Here is a 21,805-nt window from a genome sequence, read left to right as displayed (position 1 = left end):
TTGAAATTCTTATGAAATAAAGTCTAATATTTCAAGAAAGAGAGCTCAATTTTTAGTGTTTCTTTTGTATTACATATTCAGTTCTTCAAGTACCTTTACAGTTTTGTTGCAGTTTTTTGTATAATTAATATCTGTATGATTGTATGTAGTCTTCAAAGGGGGCTGTGTTTCAAAAGTTTATCTATAAATCATAGGTCATGATTTGCTATAGAAAAACTATGGTAAGTCATGGTTGAATAAGTTTCTGATTGTTCCACAAAATCTTTTTCAAGGTTAAATTAATTTAGTTTGTATTTCACTTTTTTAATTCATCTACAGTTCATTGGTATCTTTTTGTTTCTCTTTCCATTATATTTTAGTTAAATTATTGATTAAATAGGTTTTTGTGTACTAACTACAACAGAAACATTATCACTGGTATGGGCAAAAAGAAAGGGAATTTGTGGGTAGAGAATGAATCACTTTCCTTCCCCTTGATAAAGCAGCTGCCCATCATGGGGTAGATGATAATCTTTTGTTTAGAAAACAGTTTTTTGCTTTCCAGGAATATGAGTTATGACTACCTTTCCTAGCCCTGTAGTTCAGATTGTCCATCCTTACATTTAGCATATACACAAGGTGTGATCAAAAACTACACCTTGATTGTTTAAAAAAATGTATTACAGTAAAAGACACATTGCTATTAATCCCCCTCAAAATACTCCCCCTTGCTTTGAAGACACTCATCCCGTAGTTTTTGCCACTTTCTGAAACAGTTTTGGAAGTCCTTTTTCATGAGTGTCTTTAGTTGCGCTGTTGTGGCTACCTCAGTGTCCTGAATCGATTCAAAACATTTACCTTTCATGGTCATTTTGACTTTGGGGAAGAGCCAGAAGTCGCACGGTGCCAGATCCAGTGAATAAGGTGGATGAGGACACATCATAATGTTTTTATTTGACAGAAATTGCCATACCAGAGCGATGTGCGACACAGAGCCTTTCTGTTGTAATAAAAAAATACAGTGAATGCTGTTGCCGAGTGCCATCCAATGGAAAAACAGGGATCTTCAATACAAGCAGCAGCCCATCAAACCTTAGTAACATGTGTGGCAAGTTTCAGTTTGTTCAGTGCAGTCAGTCGGGTGTGAGCTACGGTTGAGAGAAGCTGTGTTTTAAAGTGTGGCGTAAATCATCCTCCATCATGACAACATTACGTGTCACACATTGCTTCTGGTATATGGCAATTTCTGTCAAATAAAAACATTACTGTGTGCCCTCACCCACCTTATTTACCACATCTGGCACCATGCGACTTCTGGCTCTTCCCCAAAGTCAAAATTATCAGGGCATCGAGGCAGCTACAACAGCGCAACTAGAGACACTCACAAAAGAGGACTTCCAGAACTGCTTCAGAAAGTGGCAAGAATGATGGGATAAGTACGTTTGAAGCGAGGGGGAGTGTTTTGAGGGGGATTAATGACAATGTGTCTTTTACTGTAATAAATTTTTCATTTAAATATTCACCATATATTTTGATCATACCTCGTATATATACATTTTAAGTATTATTAAGTTAGTAAATATTGAATAACTAGTAAATACCGAATAAATATAAGGGAAAGTATTTTTATGTCATGCTCTAAATGCATTAACATAGTACTTTATGCTTGTAAACAATTGTTGTGTCCAATATCTGAGCCTCTAACAGGCCCTTGGTAACTGTATTTTGACACTTTTTTCCTAGACCGGCTTTCAGTGCCAGAAAAGGAGGCAGCAGAATTACTTTTGGATATTGAATCTGTAATTACCTTTTATTGTAAATCACGTAATGTTAAATACAGCACGTCGCTTAGCTGGATACACCTACTCAAACCACTCGTGCATCTTCAGCTGCCACGCAGCGATTTATACAACTGCTTTTATGCTGTCATGAATAAGTACATCCCCAGGTAAAATATGAGTTAGTTATTATAGTTTTAAAAATGAATAAAGGTGTAGTTTGCTTCAAAGTAAAGTTGTTAGATTTACTTTGGTGGTAAAGTAAAAGGATCAGATAGTTTTGAAGGTTATTTGAATCATAACTTATTTCACTTTATTTTTGTGATTATAAACATTATTTAAAGGATTCTTTAGTTAAGAATTTATACTTCTAGAGTATATCCGTATATATGCAGCATAACTTCATGCTTCATGCTTTTTCAGTAGTATCTCCTTTTTTCTTTTTGTTTTTCTTTTTTAAGGAGGGCGCAGCTCACAGTGGCCCATGCAGGGATCGAACCGGCAACCTTGGTGTTATTAGCACCACGCTCTAACCAACTGAGCTAACTGGCCACCCCCAGTAGTATCCATTTTTTAATTTCTTTACCTATAAAATAAAAGTAACATTATAGTATTTAAGTGAAAAGTAAAATTTTTGGAGTGCTACCTTAAGTGAGGTGCTGGGGTTACAGCTTGGAACGTAGTCCTAGAAATATAGGCATTGAACAATAATCAGAAGTGTGCTGAGTATGAGGAAGATGAAGTAAGGAGTGCTGTGGGGATGCATGAGGGGGCAACCTAACTTGCCCTGGAGATCAGGGACAGCGTCCCTGGGAAGTGACACTGAGGCTGAAACCAGACAGATAGCTAGGGGTGGGGTGGGGAGTGGCAGGCACGGCACTCCTGAGGCCAGAAAGAATTCTTGTAGTAGCCAGTCCTGTGGATCAGGAAGTCAGGATTTTACAGCCAAAAGGTACTTCTGACACAGTCTAGATCAGTGGTTAGGCAGGGAACCTCGGATACACACTGGAATCATTGGCATCGCTCTTAAAATTCCTGGTGCCTGTTTGCATAGCTGACGAAGTCAGATCTCTGAGGAGGGCACACAGGCATCAGTGTTTGTTTAGAGCTTCCCAATTGATTAGTGTGTAGCCAAGGTAGACACTACTATTCTGGAGCGTGGTTGTTAAATGACTACCAGATTTTACTACTTTCTACGTGAAAACACACTATACTAGGTGTAAATGCTTTGTGTATTTTCTCATTCAAACAGTGACCACTAGAAGGTAGGTATCTCTGATTTACAACTACAAAAACTGAGGCAAAGAGAGAGAGTAAATGACTTATCCAGGATTACACTTCTGGTGTGTGACTGAGTCAGGATTTGAACCTAAGTTTGGATGGATACCAGTGCTTTACTTACTAAAGTAAAGCACTGGTTGCTAGTTAGAATCAACTGAAGGACTTTTTCTTTTCTTTTCTTTTTTTTTTGATAACAGCTTTATTAAGATGCCATTCACGTCATAAAATTCATCCTTTTAGTACATACAACTTGGTGGTTTTTAGTATAGTCACAGATTCGTGCAACCATAATCACAGTCATTTTTAGAACATTTCATCAGGGAAACCCTGTAACCCATTAGTAGTCAACTCTCCATTTCCTTCCAACACTCTCAGCCCTAGACAACCACTAATCTACTTTCTATCTCTGTGGATTTGCCTATTCTGGACTCATATAAACGAAGTCACATAATATAAGGTCTTTTGTGACTACCTTCTTTCACTTAGCATCATGTTTTAAAGGTTCATCCATACTGTAACATATTATTTCATTTCTTTTTATTGCTGAATACTACTTCATTATGTGCATAGAACACATTTTATTTACTAATTCAACAATTGATGGACATTTGGAATATCACTTTTTGGCTATTAATGAATGGTGCCGCTGTGCACATTTGTGTATAAGTTTTTGTGTGGACATGTAATTTCATTTCTTTTGAGTATGTACTTAGGAGTACAATTGCTGGATCATATAACTCTGTTTAACCTTTCGAGGAATTGCCAGACTTTTCCTCAACTGCATCATTTCACATTCCCATCAGCAGTGAATGAAGCCCCGTTTCTCCACATTCTCATCAACATCCATGTTTTTGATTATAGCCATACTCATGAGTGTGAAGTGGTATCTCATTATGGTTTTGATTTGCATTTTCCTGACAGGTAATGATGTTGAACAGCTTTTCACATACTTAGTGGCACTTTGTATATCTTCTTTTGAGAAATGTCTGTTCAGACGAAGAACTTTTAAAACATACTTATCCTTGAAGTTTCAAACATACGTAGACTAGGTAGGTCCGACACTTAACAGAATAACCTACGTGGCTGTCTTCATGGTCCCTATAATCCTTTCGTTTGAGTGCCACCTGGGTTCACCAGGAGAGAATCTCCCTAGAGTTGACTATAGACCTGCTGTTTCTACAAACTCTGTCAGGTTAGGTACGTTAAGTGTTAGCAAGAGAGTGCTGTCTGGTTGTGTCAGGTAGGCTGGTGTTCAGGTGTTCTAGGAGTGGGGAGAGGAGGTGAGTGTTGTAAAAGGATTGGTTACTGATATGATCATTTCTGACATTAATTCAAGAAACCTTGCTTCTCTTGTCTTTTAGGGATTGTTCCCTGAAGGGGAGACCATTTCATCTTTTCCGATTACTCATCCAATACCACGAGCCTGAGCTTTGTTCTTTTCTTGATACAAAGAAAATTACTCCAGACTCCTATGCACTCAACTGGGTAATAAAGTGAAAGTAGGAACACTTAATGAAAACTAGATTTCTATGAAACTATAATTAGGGTTTTTTTCCCCAAGGAAGAGGAAGAAAAGTACTAAATTATAGACCATTACTACTTAAAGCAAAGGAGTAAAATTATTGGCATTTCAAAAATAGCTTTATTTGCTTGTCACTTATGTTAGTTCAGATTATTTCATATGAAGTTTAGCCTTTTGTTTTACAATAAAATATATGTGACATTTACACATATATGTAATACACACGTATTAATATATGTAAATATATATGATAAGTGTTGGTTTACTTTAAAACTTTGTGTGATTAAATTGTTGATAGTCTGTATAAGAATTGATATCCAATCATGAGGAAAATGATTTAAGATTATCTAATGATTAATATAAAAGAACATAAAGTACATCTCTACGCCGTCATTCCAATTTGTATTTTCATTGGGAAATTTTATTATTCTAGATCAGTGGTTCTCAAACCTTTTGGTCTCAGGACCTCTTATATACAACATTTATTGAGGATCTGTCCTTTTACAGATTATGTTGATTAGAAATTAAAACTAAGAAGTTTTAAATATTGATTTAGAAGTAATGATAAATTCATTACATGGTAACATAAATAGTCTATTTTTTAAATGAAAAATAACTGTATTTTTCAGAAGAAAATTTGTGAGAATAGTGGCGTTGTTTTATAATTTTGCAAATCTCAATATTTGGCCAGATCACAGACAGGTAGGTTCTCATATCTGCTTCTTTATTCAGTCTGTGATGATACCACATATCATGGAGTCTTTGGAAAATTCTGTTGTTTATATGTAAGAATGAGTATGAGAAAGGCAAGTAAATTCTAAGTATTATTATGAAAATAGTTTTAACCGCACGGACTCCCAGACAGGTACGCATCCGCGTGGGTACTAGAGGACTCCTCAGACCACTGTGAGAGCTGCTCTCCTAGGTTTGCTTGAAGATCTTTCTAAAACAATGATGGGTGCTAGAAGAATGTGTAGTCAAAATCTCACCATATTCCTCGATCATGCCTTACCTAAGTTTTCAGAAAGAATCCCATTTCTGCCACTTATTAACTGTGTGATTTAAGACACTTAGCCTCTGAGCTTCAATTTCTTCATCTGTAAAATGGGAACAATAATGGTACCTACCTTAGGGTGATAGGATGAGTTAACAATTAGGAAATGGTCATTAGAGACTTGTAACTGGTTTCAACTCTAGTACATTAAATCTCAAACTGCAGCAGCCTGTTCTTTAGTTCCTTCTAAGTTACAGTCTTGTCACGTTGAATTAAAATAATAAAATACCTATAAAATTGTAGCTTCTCTGAGATTCACATGTTGGCATTTAATCTACTTATTTTTGTTGAAGTAAGAAAATATTTTTTTTAAGCATTCTAATACTTAATAAAGGTCTCTCTGGTCACATCATGCCTAGGAAATGTCATTTCTGTTGCCAGAACTCTGAATTAGTACTCAGTGCTGGTAGTACATTTTAGCTGAGTATTAAAAGAACTGGTTTCTCTTCAGTTTATGGCCCAAATAGTTCATTCTTGCTACTAGTATTATGTCTATGAATGGAGGTATTTTTTTAATCATGAGATAAAACAAAACTAATTTCCATACCTTGAAAACCCATAATTATGAGCAGTGCAATGGCAGCTTTAGTTTAAGTGAGTTTAATGATGAACATATATTGCCATTCTGTTTGTATTTGCATCTTTTAATCTGGATTTGTAATAGTAATTTTTTAAACAACAGAAACAGCAGTAGCATATGGACTTTAAAGGCTTTGCAGTCAAATGTAATGGCGGTTACATGGGCTGTGTAGTCTCAGAGATTCTGCTCCTAACACCGCCACTCACTCCCCTGTTTCCCTGAAAATAAGACCTAGCCGGACAATCAGCTCTTATGCGTCTTTTGGAGCAAAAATTAATATAAGACCGGGTCTTATGTCCACTGGGTCTTATTTTCGGGGAAACACGGTAGCTTTGTGAACTTGAGAAAGTTATTTAATACAAGTCTGTTTCCTCACCTATAAAATGGGTCTATTTCCTCACTTAGAAAAATGTCTTCTTTGAAGGCCTATTGTGAGAATATTTAAGAGATATTTAATAAAAGATTATTTAATAAAAAATATTTAATACTGCAACAGTAGCTTAGTACCTGGCACAAAATGTATGTATTCTGGCACTTAATGTATGTGTTCCCATTGGCTCCTTTTAGCCATTAAAAATATTTTAAATGTAAACCTCGATATCGCATTGTTTCTGTAGCTAATGAAAATTAAAAGTATCACTGAATTCATGCAATTTACAACACAGTTGGGCTGTTGAAAAACTTATACATTAACAACGTTTTAATTTTATATTGAAAGCCATAGAGCTCCTGAAGCCTATTGAGGGACATGAATGTTGTCTCATCTATTTCAAATGATGTACAAGTAAGCTTTGGGAGCAATTCACATTTATATTGTCATTAAATTTTTTTTAGGTGCTATTAACTTAAATTGCCATGTTTGATCCTCACAATTACTTAGTAAGCTAAGTACGGTAGTAGTTATGCTAGTTACTTTAGGGAGAGCTCTGTGGGTAATCGTGTTAGTTATGCTATGGCAGAAATGTGGTAGATAGTATAGGTTAATTATCTGTGACAACAATGGTAGAAGATGGATAGTAGTAGTATAACTGGTTGTTTTTGGTTTTTACAGAAATAGAAATGTAAGCTTTAGAGGTTATATTTCATGTCCTATGTCACACAGCTGGTAAGTGGCTCCATTGTGTGTGAATTTGCATGTCCTGCCTTTGGATTAGGTGCACTAAAATTAAAGTACACATTAAATTTCAGGTGTAGATAATTTGATACAATGTTACTTTTGATTGTGCTTTAATACTTTTAAAAGAACAATCCATTTCTAATGGTTTATGTTTGCCATTTGATTTCCTAATTACAGCTTGGAAGCCTTTTTGCATGTTACTGTTCCATTGAAGTCACTCAGGCAATATGGGATGGATATCTACAACAAGCAGATCCGTTTTTTATTTATTTCTTAATGTTAATAATCCTTGTTAATGCAAAGTAAGTGAAGTGTCAAGTTGGTTAGATTTTTTTTTTCTCTTTATTCTCAGGGTGCTCTGTTAATATTTAACTTAAATTAATTTGATTCTTTTTTTACAGAGAAGTTATTTTAGCACAGGAGTCTGACAGCAAAGAAGAAGTTATCAGTAAGTATCATTTAATGTAGAGAAAGCTTCTTCATCTATAAATTTAGGAGATTAGTGTAGAAGATCTCTGAGGTTCCGTTCAACTCTTACACCGTCTTCAGATATGATACAAACCTTCGACTGTTTTCCCCAGTTTTGCTATCTTCATTTATTTCTTCATGTTTTTTCACTTTTATTCCTTTCCATATACTGTTTCTTTGGTTTCATTGTTCAAATAAAATCCCCTCCTCTCCCTACCCCCTTTCTCCCCACCTCTTGGCTCTTCCTTAATTTACCTCTCAATACTCAGCTTTCTTGGTATCTCCATTGTGAAACCTTGGTTCTCCTTTTGGGTTCTCCCCACTCTAGCCCCCACACAGATTTAGTTACCTTCTCTCTGTATTGCCTGGCACTTTGTACTATCTTTATTACAGTGTTTATCTTGCTACATTTTAATGATTTATTTTTACATCTCACACAAGACAAAGTTCCTTAAGTCAGGAACTATTTCTTAGTCATTTTTATTTCCAGGGGCCCTGGCACCTACTAGGTGTTGTTAAATAAATAAATCATATTCTGATCAAGGCTCATGAATTAGATTTGATTGCCTGACACCATAATTCACAAACAGCAGAACTGCATTAATAGTTTTAGCACCTTTGGGGAAATCTGCTTTTCCACAAGCAGTTTTATTATATTGAGGGCGTTCCAGCTTTGATACATAAATGATGTTCATTGTTGTGTTCTTCGTTAAACAGTTTTTAAAATGTTGTCCTATCTTTTATCCTGTTTCAGAGTTCTTGGAAAAAACTCCATCCAGTTTGAATCTGGAAGATATAGAAGACCTTTTCTCTCTGGCTCAGTATTATTGCAGTAAAACCCCAGCTTCATTTAGGAAGGTATAAGACAAGAAATGACGCACTATTCAGTATTTCACATTTTGTGCATTGTTTTATTGTTTATGTTGTATTCAGTTCAGTTAAAATACTCTAGGTTGGCATTCTTTTCTGTCTTTTTATGTGTTGCGGTTTTGTGTGATTTTCCACTGTAACTGCTTTCCCCAGTGAAGGAACAGACAGATTAAAAAAGATAGTATACAAATATGCTGGTATTTGTATACTATCTCACTTCTACTCTGATTATTAGTTATTTCTGATTGCTAGAAAATTGACTATGAGATATTGCCTAAGTTAGTGCTTTCTTGACTTTAAAAATTGTTACAAAAATGTGATGGAGCATGAATAATTATGCCTCCTTTATCCAGAGTTCAGCTTTGTACAACTTGAATGACACAGAGCTATTTTGTAAGCGAAAAAGGGTCACTTAGCCCCATAGTCAGACCACACCACTGTGTTCAAGACAAAAGGACACCCGATTAGAAACATGAGTGATATGAGCTCCTAGAAAGTAAAACTGCAAGAAGCAAAAGTTAGTAGTGGGGGAGGCACAGAAATACCTTACCATCTAGTAAGGCGGACAGGTTTGTCTGTGACCGCAGGTGCTCAAGCGAGCATCGTTGTCTTTTTTTTTTTTAAGGCATTCTACCATAATAATTGCTAGTTGGTAGTCATCATGTCACTGAAACATCAAGATGAGGTTAATTTCTGTTCAGTATAGTGTGTTTCAGAAGGCAGGTAAGGGAAACTTTTGTAGAACAGTTCTCTTGAAACTAATTAAAAAGGAGCTTTGTTTCTAGGGATTCATTTAGCTATTTTAATAATTGCTTAATTCAGACCATCTTAGCGCCCAGCTGTGCTGAGTAAGTCAGATGGTGGGATACCGTAGTGGTTTAGGAGGCTGAATGACAAAGAAGTCTTTTTCCAGTCTTCCAAAAGGACCAGCTTTAATTCTTCAGACAGAGCAAACAATCTGCACTAGCATTGGCTAATTAGAGCAGGCTGTAGATCAATGTCTTACTTCACTTATGCAGTTCATTCATGCCATGTGTTTGTTTTTATTAAAATATGAAAAGTTGTGAGTAAACATTTTTAAAATGTAATGTTTGCTGTAGTTGACAGTATAGAAAATAGCTGTGTGGATTCTGTGATTTCATTTCTTTCATTCTGTGTCAGCTCTGACAGGGACTTTGTATGTAGCTTTTTTGTGGCTTTTAGCTTAAAGATTTGAGGTGATACCAAGTTTTGAGAATCACATGACTCAAGGATATTATATAATTGTATTACCTTTATCATGGTTTATTAAGAATATTTATGTAGGAGAATTTTGTTTTTTGTCTTTATAATATTTTAAAATTTTCTCTTCCAACAGGATAATCACCATCTGTTTGGTAGTACTTTGTTGGGTATTAAAGATGACGATGCAGATCTGAGTCAGGCTCTGTGTCTGGCCGTCTCGGTGTCAGAGATCCTTCAGGCAAACCAGCTGCAGGGAGTAAGTAAAGCAAACCCACAGTTTTGTCAGAGGACTGTCCCCTTTAACTGCAAGGAACCAACGTGTCCTCCCTTTATTGATTTCCACAAAATTTACTATAACATTGTAGCTATTATACTTTTTTTTTATTATTAATGTGTTAAATCTTTTGTTCAGATAGTCATTTTTAAACTGCCAGGTTGGGTGTTATTTTAGTTGTCAACAATTATTTTGACACCAATTTTTGTAAATTGTTAAATCATTTTTCGTATGTTAGCAAAGAAACTAACTGTGGTGTAAATACTCAAAAGGGTGAATTTAGCATTTAACAGTTAAATTCTGGGTAGTTATACAACTAAATGAATTACATGGTTTAATGCTATAAAGCATATAACAAAGGAGAATTGAGGCCGTATATCATAATTTTCTGTATTACTGTCTTCGTGAAAATCTAATGAGCCAATTTTTAAAATTTATGTTCTTCATTACTAGTATTACAACATTTGTCTATGTGAGTATACTTGGAAGGTAGGGTGTATTTCCAAGGAGGGAAGAGGAATGGACATGGAAAGATGCCTTTTACAGTAGATCTTTTCAAAACAAGCATTTCACTTATTTTCCTTATTAGAACTATTACTTAAAAAACAAATGAAAATTTGTAATCCAGTTTAAAGAGATCCATGTAAACTTCTTCAGTTCAAATTGGCATTGTAGAACTTCCTCTCACCCCCCAGAATATTTAGTTCTTATGTGAATTGAATTATTGATAAATTTGTCGATTTGCAGAAATAGGAATCGTATCTAGATCTGAGTTTATAACTGTATGTTTTTTTAAAAAGTGTTTAATATGATACACATTAACTAATTAAATTCTAGTACACTGTAGTGTTTTATAGCTCAAGCTGACATTCTCCTGCTACATAATTTAAGACTTTCCAGTCAAGAACAGTATATACAAAATGTTTTAACTGTTTAAAATGAATAAAATTATTTACGATCTTGGTTATTTTGTTGGTTCTTCACTTATTGAGTCCTCCTGATTCTATGTGAGATCCATGTTTTTAATAAATCTGTCCCTCTCCTTTGGTTAATTGTTAGCATTATGTTGTGTAAAATGTGACTCTCATGGCAAATTTCAGTATGTCAGATGCTTCTCTCTTAGGAAGGAGTCCGGTTCTTTGTGGTGGACTGCCGTCCTGCGGAACAGTATAATGCTGGACATTTATCAACTGCTTTCCACTTAGATTCAGATCTGGTTGGTATAAATGCTGATTAAAAATTTTTTAAACCTAAGGGAAGAAATCAGTTTTTTTCTTTAGCTCATAAATGTAGGTGTACCTGATTAAGGATGTTTTTCTTTCTGCTTAAGGAGGGAGTCTCTGCCCTTATGATAAAAGTATTGCTCTCAAGTTACCTTTTCACCCAGGACACCTTTTGGTATCATAAAGGATAGATGAAAACACTGTCCTGTGGCTTACTATTGCTCACCATTGTTATGTCAGTAAATTCTAAACTTCTTACTGCCACCACCTGATGGAGCACTTTAGCATAGTGCCTTGTGCCTAGTAAGTTCTTTATAAATTATTATAATTGGGTATTATTCTAAAAGTTTTTACTATGAGCCGTTTTTTCATCATGAGTTCTTACGCATATAATAAACTAATATTTAATAAGGGTAGTGTCTGGCATATGGGTGCTAAGTTGTTAAAATTGCTATCTTTGGGTCACTTTAATTGACGAAATGGATGAAGTAAATAATTAAATATTGTCAGAGAGGCTTAGAGCAGTTGGTAGAACTAGGACTGGCATCATTTAAGCCGTTCTGGAATTATTAGAACCTCAGGGATGGGGAAGACAGAAAAAAGGAGTAACTTATTTTCTTGACAATGCAGTCTACCCTCTTCCCAACTTGTCTGACAAAGTTGTCGCTGAGGCTGAAAGGCATGTAGAGAAGGGCCTAGGTGGTGTTGAGAGGAAACTCAGGGAAAGCAAAGGTGAAACAACCCAGAGAATTGGGCGCTGTAGAAGAGGCACTCCTAGCTTGTTTGCGCCCTGATAGTGAACTCTGCGCCTTTCTCTTCCTTGATTCATCTAGGAAAACTCAGATGGTCCACCTTTCATGCTTATTTTAACATTTTACTGAAGTGATTCCTGAATACTTGAATTTAAAAAAGAAATTCAAAGAGAATCTCCAGAGTTAACTATTATTAACAGCTTGTTTAATCTTCCAGACCTTTAAAATGTATCTACAAGTTTCTTGTTCACTTTTTTTTTTACTTGCTTTTTCACTTGGCAGTTCACTTGTTTTTTTCGCTTAACAGTTTCTTGGAAATCTTTCCATTTAAATACATTCTTTTTAATGGCTGTATAATGGTCTGTGGTACAGATATACCATAATTTATTGTTTGTTTGCTGTACAGTTGACTTGCTTGCCATACATTAGGGTTGTTTTCAGTTTTCTTATAATAAACAATGCCACAGTTAACATCCTTATACATACATTGTGAAGTTGTACAAATATTTCTGTAAAATAGACTCCTAAAAGTAGAATTACTGGGTTGAGGGGTGTGGGTGTAAAAATGTTACTAGAGACTGCCACATTGCCCTTTAAAAAGGCTGAACCAGCTTACACTTTACAACTGTAAATGAGAATAATTGTTTTATACCATCAGCATTATTAGACATTACCAATTTTTTATTTTACAAGAATGATGGGTAAGAAACAGTGGTAACTATTAGTGATGCCGGGCATCTTTTTGTGAGTGTGCTGTTTAATTTTTTTTGTTTGTTTACAAATTACTTCTATGGTTTGTCCTTTTTTTCCTATTGGATTTTCATTGTGCTTTTTTTTATCTAGCCTCAGTATAGCAGTTTTAACAAATTTTTGTAGTTGTTGGCATACTTTTTTCCTTAAGGGTAAGAAATTAATTTTTCATCGTTTTATCTCTAGTACCTAGAGTAGTGATGATAAATAAAAGGCTGCTTCTGCTATTTCTGACTGTCTGAGAAATACATGGTTTGCCATGTAAGTGGAAATAAAAAATAAAGCTTGTTTTTGATGTAGTGTTTTTAGTCATGGACTCTTGCACTCAGTGTGAAACTTTTCTTGTCCTGATATAAGGACACCATAGCTTACTGTTTAATAAATAATAACCACAAGTGTTTTCTAATAGAATGTTTTCTTTGCATAGTTTAATCTTTGTGACTTTTCAACTTTATTTTTTAATTATAGTTTCAACTTTTGTTCTAATGTATTATAGGTATATTTCTTTTTTCTTATCCCAGAGGTTTTATTTATAAGAGCCTTTTCTTTTTCATTTGTTTTCATGGTGGATATTTAAATGCTTTTTTCGTTTTTTTTTCCCCCTGGAAAAATATTTCAGGTTTTGCAAATGTTTGTAAAACAAGGCTTAGCACGTTTTAATTTTTTTTTTTAATTATCTAGATGCTTCAGAATCCATCCGAGTTTGCCCAGTCAGTAAAATCCTTGCTGGAAGCACAGAAGCAGTCCATCGAGTCTGGCTCCATCGCTGGCGGTGAGCACCTGTGCTTCATGGGCAGTGGCCGAGAGGAAGAAGACATGTATATGAACATGGTCCTGGCGCACTTCCTACAGGTATGCTGGCAGGTTACTGCAGTTTTGCTTTGTTGCTGCTTTCACCTTTAAGAAATTCTCATAGCTGTTGTGCTCTTATCTACAGTGTCAAATTTATCTGTATTCTTTCTTTATAGCATTGATTTTGTGTCTTGCCAAGAAAGGTCTTTTCCCCCAGATTTTTCTTTTTCTTTTTTTTTTTTTTTTTTATTGGGGAAGGGAAGCAGGACTTTATTGGGGAACAGTGTGCACTTCCAGGACTTTTCTCCAAGTCAAGTTGTTGTCCTTTCAATCTTAGTTGTGGAGTGTTCTGTTCAGCTTCAAGTTGTTGTTCTTTCAGTCTTAGTTGTGGAGGGCGCAGCTCAGCTCCAGGTTCAGTTGCCTTTGCTAGTTGCAGGGGGCACAGCCCACCATCCCTTGCGGGAGTCAAACTGGCAACCTTGTGGTTGAGAGGACAGGCTCCAACCAACTGAGCCATCCGGGAGCTCAGCGGCAGCTCAGCTCAAGGTGCCATGTTCAATTTTAGTTGCAGGGGGCGCTGCCCACCACCCCTTGCGGGAGTCGAGGAATTGAACTGGCAACCTTGTGGTTGAGAGCCCACTGGCCCATGTGGGAATTGAACCAGCATCCTTCGGAGTTAGGAGCACGGAGCTCTAACCGCCTGAGCCACCGGGCCGACCCCCCCCCGCCCCCCCCAGATTTTTCTTGCTTGCTCATCTGGTTTATTTTTTATGTTTAAGTCTTGAGCCATCTGAATGTTTTTGTGTCTAAGAAGTGAGGTAGGAGTCAAGAAAAATTTTTTTTCCAGCTAGCTAACCAGTTGTGCTATCAATTTGAAATACCATCTTTTAAATACACTGAATTTCTCTATTAAGATCCCTGGTAGTTATTAGTAATCAGCATCTATTTCTGGATTGCATTGATTTCTGTTGCATTGATTTGATTCTTTTTTATGCCCTGGTACTTTTTATAGTAGCTGTATAATTCATTTTAATATCTTTATTTTGAAATTGAATAAGTATATGACACTTAGCCTCCTTTTTGTGTGTGTTTGAATGTTGTCTTTGGTATAACCAGTCTATCTGTATTAGTGATTTTATGTACTCTGTTCCTCTTCTCTACAAAGCCTCATTTGGTGATGGCTCGCTCTTTATTGTTTTTTTGGCAGAATTTTATGGTTTTATTAACAAATACAATATGCGCACACGCTGTCTATTTGATAGCTCACTCTTTATAAAAATAGTTGTTTATTAAGTATTCTTTGGTAGTTTGTACATTCAAGTACATTTTCTATGACTCTGAACTATGGAATCAGGAAGACGATAGGCATGGTGTTGCACAAGCCATTCAATTGGGTCCATTTCTATTCGTGCTGTATTTTACTGGAAATCTTATTTGAGAAAATTAAAGGACAAAATCTTTGAAAGACAAAATGAGAGCAGGAACAGGTATTTGGGAGAGGGACTGTAAGATAATTTTATACCATACATATTAAAGGAAAGATTTAAAAAATTGGGGCAGATGGGTGGCTCAGTTGGTTGGAGCGTGAGCTCTGGGCAACGGAGCTGCCAGTTCAATTCCCACATGGGCCAGCGAGCTGCGCCCTCCGCAACTAGAATGAAGTCAATGAGCTGTCGCTCAGCTCCCTGGTGGCCAGACGGCTCAGTTGGTTGGAGCCCGTCCTCTCCACCACCCGGTTGCTGGATGGACTCCCAGAAGGGATGGTGGGCTGCACACCCTGCAACTAACAATGGCAACTGGACCTGGGGCTGAGCTGCGCCCTCCACATCTAAGACTGAAAGGACAACAACTTGACTTGGAAAAGTCCTGGAGTACACACTGTTCCCCAGTAAAGTCCTGTTCCCCTTCCCCAATAAAATCTTTTTAAAAAAAATTACAGAATAACAAAAATAGTGACTCAAACTCATTTTACTTATAAATTTAATTGGCCTAGTCTAAAAATGCTCTAGTGTAAGTTATATATTGTGAAGGCTGTCAGGTGGTAAAAATTTGGAATATTGTGAATTTTGTAATTCAGGTCTAGATGTGGTTTTAGAAATATTTTTCCCCAATTTTTGTCATTTCAAACAAATTTAAAAGTAGGGAGAATTGAACCCTATAAACTCCTTATAAAGACGTAAACACATTATCAAAATAATACCTTATTTTAACAAAAAAAAATCTATAACAAAATAAAAATCTAGCTAGTATTCAGGTTTCCCTGACTTTTCCAGGATCCAAAACAAGATATTGCACTTGGTTGATATCTTTTTTAAGTCTTTTTTTTTTTTAACTTTTTATTTATCTTAAGTGTGTTTTTCCAGGACCCATCAGCTCTAAGTCAAGTAATTGTTTCAATCTAGTTGTGGAGGGTGCATCTCACAGTGGCCCATGTGGGAATCGAACTAGTAGCCTTGTTGTTAAGAGCACTGCACTCTAACCAACTGAGCTGACCAGGCGCCCCTTTTTTATTTTATAGATTTATAGGTTCTCTTTCCTGATTTTTTCTTTTCCTTGAATGTATTTGTTGAAAAAAAAAAAAACTGGTTACTTTGTCTTGTAGAGTTTCCCACATTCTGGATTTTGCTGATTGCAATCTCATGGTATCGTTTATCAAGTTCTGTTCCTGGTGTTTTCAATATAAACTGATAATTAAATTAGATCTAGAGACTTGATCAGATTACATTTGGGGGAAATAGGAGGTCCTGGGTTGTGTATACTTCCATCAGGAGGAAAATACTGCCCAGATATCTTTCTTTTTTTGTGTCTCATTGTTTATCATTGCTTATATCTATTAATTTTTAGTAGTTTGTAAAATGGTAACATTCTGTCATTTCATAATTAGCTGTAATACTTGCTTTTATATTTCCTTTTTATAAAGGACAGAAAATATTTTGAAAACTTAAAAACCACTCTAATTACACCCAAAAATACAATTTAACTGATTTTGGTTTGACTCTGGTTTGCAGGATTGGAACTAAAATACAAATAAAATTAGTCTTGTTAATAGCTAGGAAGTCATTCCTTTCTTCCCACCCAAACACCAGACCTTAAAATATACAAGGTAAATGTACTCATATATACCTTTCTGTGCCAAAGTCCAAAATGTCAAAGAAAAGAAAAAGTCCAGAAATTTAACATATAACCTTATATTACATTTGTTAGTGTTTATAGAATTATCAGAAGTTTTAATTAAACTGCATTTTGGAATTTAAATTTCATTTTCCATTACAGAAAAGCAAAGAATATGTGAGCATTGCCAGTGGAGGATTCATGGGTAAGATTTCAATTTATTAATCCCTTTACCTCCTCTTTGCAGAGAAAATTATATTATCATGACAGCTGATTAGTAGTGACCAAATTAATTAATGGGTATACTCTTTCTTTAGGTATTCAGTATTTTCAAAAAAGGCAAAGCCAGCAGGACATATAGATAACACACACAGTAGGCCATTGAAATGAGTGAATATTTAATGGAAGACTGTGTAAATAAGTGTGTTTAATTAGCTTGTATTTGCAAAAAAATTTTTTGTAAAGATGTATGAAAAACTGCCCACATGATTTGCCTCTATGGAGAAGGGATAGATAGGACTGGGAAATGAATAGGAGGAAGACTTTTCACTGTATACCCTTCCTACTTTTGCTTTTTTTGTTTGTTTTGTTTTTATTTTTGAACTACTTAAAGGTATTAGCTGCTGAATACATATTGGCTCAATGGAATAAAACAAATAAAGCTGATGTTTTCAAATCTGCAGACTAATATCTGGTAATCCAGGATAGTAAAATAATTGACAAAATCTCTGCAGTCAAATATTTGAGAATTTATGAAGGATTAGGGCAGGGTAATAAGAATTTAAAAAAGAGTTTTTATTTTTTACAAGAGATGTTATTTAAGGGTACAAACTTGCAACTGGTAAATAATTAGTCCCGGGGTACTAATGCACAGGATAGTGAATATGGACAAAGGTATTTATTGTAATCATCAAACTTGTGAAGAGACTAGATCTTAATTAATTCCACCACAAAAAAGAAATGGTAATTATGTGATGTGAAATAGGTGCTATCTCGATAATGGTAATCATATTACAACATATAAATGTATCAGATCAACATGTTGCATACTTTAAATTTATACAATGTCAATACCTTGTTTCCCTGAAAATAAGACCTAGCCGGACAGTTAGCTCTAATACATCTTTTGGAGCAAAAATTAATATAATATTATACTATACTATAAGACCGGGTCTTATATAATATATATAATTTTTGCTCCAAAAGATGCATTAGAGCTGATTGTCCAGCCAGGTCTCATTTTCGGGGAAACAGGGTATGTCAAATATATTTCAATTAAAACATAAAAAGCTTGTTTTACATTAAGAAAAGATATGTCATAAAAATATTGACCTGGAAACACTGGGAAAAATTAATAATAAAATCAAATTAACATTTGTTGAAGGTAATAGAGTCTGTAGTTTGAATCATGGGAGTCTTATAAGAATTAAGTTCTGAGTTAATATAATCTTATTATGTTATAATTTAGGATTTTTGGTAGATTAGGACCTAGTTCCTCTTGGTCTTTGTAGATTTTAATATTAGCAGTGATTATGATTATCTCCTATACATTATGAACTGATAATTAACTACCTTTGAGACTCATACACAGAGTGATCTACAAAAGGTATTGTTTTAATGAATAGTGTTAAGCAAGTGTTGGCCTTAGGCCCAGTGTTATTTGTTAGGAATTCTGATAATATGATTCAAAACTTGGTCACTATGCTTGTTCTCAAAAGTGTCTGAAAAGCATTTTTGTATAGTATAATGTAGATTTTAGAAACTTTTTTCTAAACTATGAGTTATTTCTTTTCCAAGAATAACCTCTTTCCATAGCAGTTAATGCATAGCTAAGACTGCTTTTTTATTATGGCCAAGTTTAATGTGTCCTTATGATAAAACAAAAACCACCATAAGTTTTCTGTTAATCTTTTATGTTATAAAAATGTTGCTGAGCTCTATCAATACTTGAAAGATTACCTTCCAAAGAAGAAAACATCCAGCCTATGTATACAGTTATTGTCACCCTTTGGGTTAATTCCAAAAAGTTACATGTGTACAGAAGGCTTTAGAAGGAAGGAGAAGAGGAAGGCTTTATGTAGACTGGAGTCCTTTACTCCTTTTCAGAGGTGCAGAAATACCTGTGATCATATCTGTGGATCCTTTTTCAGATTCAGCTATGACATATTTATTATGCTTCTCTGGTAATGAATCTTTCCAAAAGGGGTTGATATGTCCTTTTTTGTTTATCTTAAGCATTGCAACAGCACTTGGCAGACATTAATGTGGATGGACCAGAAAATGGATATGGCCATTGGATTGCTAGTACCTCAGGCTCAAGGAGCAGTATCAATTCTTCTGTTGATGTAAGTGTATGTGTCCAGTACATCACCAGATTGAGATAAATGCCCAGAAAAGGTGGTTAACTACTAAACCCCCACCATAACAGAAATGGAGTCAAAATATTTCAGACACATACAGTAATGAGTCATATTTTTGTGAGGTTAATGAAATATTGTAGCAGGCCTGTCACAAAGCTAAACTAGCCAGGAATTCTGGAGGTTCACCTACATTCAGATTTTTCCCTGTCCAACTGCAGTTTGGTATCACCTAGTGACAGTTTTCTGCGCAGCTTAAATATGAATGGAGATAATTCTGAGTTCTCTGACTAGCTGGCATTCTGAAGTAAGCCAGTTCTAGAAATCTCCCAGTTAGTTTGGGCCAGGATAATACTGAGGCTTATGGTCCGCATCTCCCGCATACCATATCTGTACTCCTCCCCACCGCAAACTTACATGATTAAAACTTTAGTTCCCCATATTTGAGAATGGGCCAGGCAGAGGAAGACAGGAACTGACTGCCAATCCCAGTATATTTAATTTTTAGTTATTGAGATGTACGTTACTGCAGGATATTGCTATAGTGGATAACTCCATTTTTCTCTTACACTTTGGAAATATTTGGGCAATAAGTCTCTAGTATTTTTTCAGTATTTCATGTCAGTTGAATTAGATGTCATTAAATCATTTTCTTAACAAGTAGCAGGAATACCTAATGATTATTCTTTAAAACAGGAATAGAAGGAAAACTGCAGGACAGAGTTATGGTCATGGTTACTAACTTGGGCTTATAGGTCGGACATACCTGAGTATTCAGGTTTTATCTGTACCCCTTATTTTCTTCGTGATCTTCAGTAAAATCTTTTCAGCCCTAGTTTCTTCATCTGTGCAAGATGGATGGTAATAATGGACTCTTCCTCATAAGGATGACGTGAGAATGAAGTGGCCAAATGAAAAGTGTAGTACCTGCCACTTACCTATGTAATGGTAGTTATAAAATTGTAACTCATTAGATGTATTACGTGAGGTTCATCTTCAACCATGTAAGTAAAGGAAATCATTGGTCAAATAATCAGCAGATAAGGCTTCTCTGAAAATTAAATTTTCAACGTGATCATCTAGGTATCTAAGAGTTCTTCAAGTGAGACCACTGTTTAATAAACATTTGCCATTTTCAATTTTAATAACTAAATAGTATTCCAACGTGATATATTACAATTTATTCAGTTAGTCCCCAATTGTTGAATATGTACATTGCTTCCAGTTTTTTTCTGTTATAAACACTACTGCAATTAATTTTTGTAGTAATATATTTATTTGCATATGTCATGATTATTTAGTCCTAGAGGTAAAATAACTTGATCAAAAGATTACTTAACAATATCTTTAGAATTCCGCATTTATTAAATTGCCCTCCAGAAAATATTATTGTAATTTTTGTTAACCACCTATAGCATTGGATATTCCATTGAAGTTTTTATCTTCTTTACCAACCTCAGTCAGTGTTTAAAAAACATTGATTGAGGCTGGTAAAGAAACTCTCTTAAAGATGGTTATATTCAAAAGTACCAAAGAATTTCCATATTCATTATAATTTGGTTTTGAATTTGAGTATGGAAACAGAAACATGGTTTTTTTGTGTTGTTAATGACTCTCTCTCTCTATCTCTCTCTCTCTCCCCCTCTCCCTTCCTCTACCTCTCCCTCTCCCCCTCTCCTTTCTCTCTCCCTCCCTCTCCCTCCTTCCCTCGCTCTCTCCCTCCCTCCTTGTGCCTCTCTATTCCCTGAGACACAACAAGTTGAAATTAGGCCAGTTAATCACCCAACAGTGGCCTCTAAGTATTCAAGTGAAAGGGTCTCATGTTTCTCACTTTAAATCAAAGCTAGAAATGATTATGATTAGTGAGAAGGGCATATTGAAAGCTGGGCTAAGCTGAAAGCAAGACCACTTCCAACAGTTAGCCAAGTTGCGAATGCAAAGGAAAAGTTCTTGAAGGAAATTAAAAGTGACAGTCCAGTGAGCATGTGAATGATAAGAAAGTGCAACAGTCTTGTGGAGAAAGCGTTAGTGGTCTGGATAGAAAATCAGATCAGCCACAACATTCCCTTATGCCAAAGCCTAATCCAGAGCAAGGTCTTAACTCTCTTCAATTCCGTGAAGGCTGAGAGAGATGAGGAAGCTGCAGAAGAAACTGAAGCCAGCAGAGGTTGTTTCATGAGATTTAAGGAAAGAAGCCGTCTCCTTAACATAGAAGTGCAGGGAAAGCAGCAAGTGTTGATGTAGAAGCTGCGGCAAATTATCCAGAAGATCCAGCTAAGATAATTCATGAAGGTGGTTACACTAAACAACAGATTTTCAATGTAGATGAAACAGCCTTATATTGGAAGAAGATGCCTTCTTGGACTTTTCGTAGCTGGAGAGAAATCAGTGCCTGGCTTCAAAGCTTCGAAGCATAGGATGACTTTCTTGTTGGGGGCTAATGAGCTGGTGCCTTGAAGTTGAAGCCAGTGATCATTTACTGTTCTGAAAATCCTAGGACCTTTAAGAAGTATGCCAAATGTGCTCTGTCTGTGCCCAACAAATGGAACAACGAAGCCTGGATGACAGCACATTTGTGTGTAGCTAGCTTTACTGAATGTTTTAAGCCCACGTTGAGATGTACTGCTCACAAAAAAGATTCCTTTCAAAATATTCCTGCTCACTGACAATGCT

The 21,805-nt window shown here is 35.6% G+C and overlaps 1 protein-coding gene across 3 annotated transcripts in view; it reads left to right on the top strand.

Annotated features, from left to right (window-relative positions):
- TBC1D23 (TBC1 domain family member 23) overlaps positions 1-21,805 on the top strand; it is a 53,717-nt gene that overhangs the window by 19,506 nt on the left and 12,406 nt on the right. For all 3 annotated transcript variants that reach the window (XM_019756528.2, XM_019756529.2, XM_074332893.1), the window contains 10 exons: positions 1,723-1,927; positions 4,400-4,523; positions 7,489-7,613; positions 7,713-7,759; positions 8,534-8,637; positions 10,007-10,129; positions 11,271-11,363; positions 13,554-13,724; positions 16,938-16,980; positions 19,011-19,120. In XM_019756528.2, the coding sequence (XP_019612087.1) occupies positions 1,723-1,927; positions 4,400-4,523; positions 7,489-7,613; positions 7,713-7,759; positions 8,534-8,637; positions 10,007-10,129; positions 11,271-11,363; positions 13,554-13,724; positions 16,938-16,980; positions 19,011-19,120 (1,145 nt within the window). The remainder of the gene's footprint in view (positions 1-1,722; positions 1,928-4,399; positions 4,524-7,488; positions 7,614-7,712; positions 7,760-8,533; positions 8,638-10,006; positions 10,130-11,270; positions 11,364-13,553; positions 13,725-16,937; positions 16,981-19,010; positions 19,121-21,805) is intronic.

This window comes from Rhinolophus sinicus, linkage group LG01, assembly GCF_036562045.2.
Source record: "Rhinolophus sinicus isolate RSC01 linkage group LG01, ASM3656204v1, whole genome shotgun sequence".
NCBI classification, from domain to species: domain Eukaryota; kingdom Metazoa; phylum Chordata; class Mammalia; order Chiroptera; family Rhinolophidae; genus Rhinolophus; species Rhinolophus sinicus.
The sequence above is the reverse complement of the archived record's forward strand: the minus strand, read 5'-3'. Positions and strand labels throughout refer to the sequence as shown.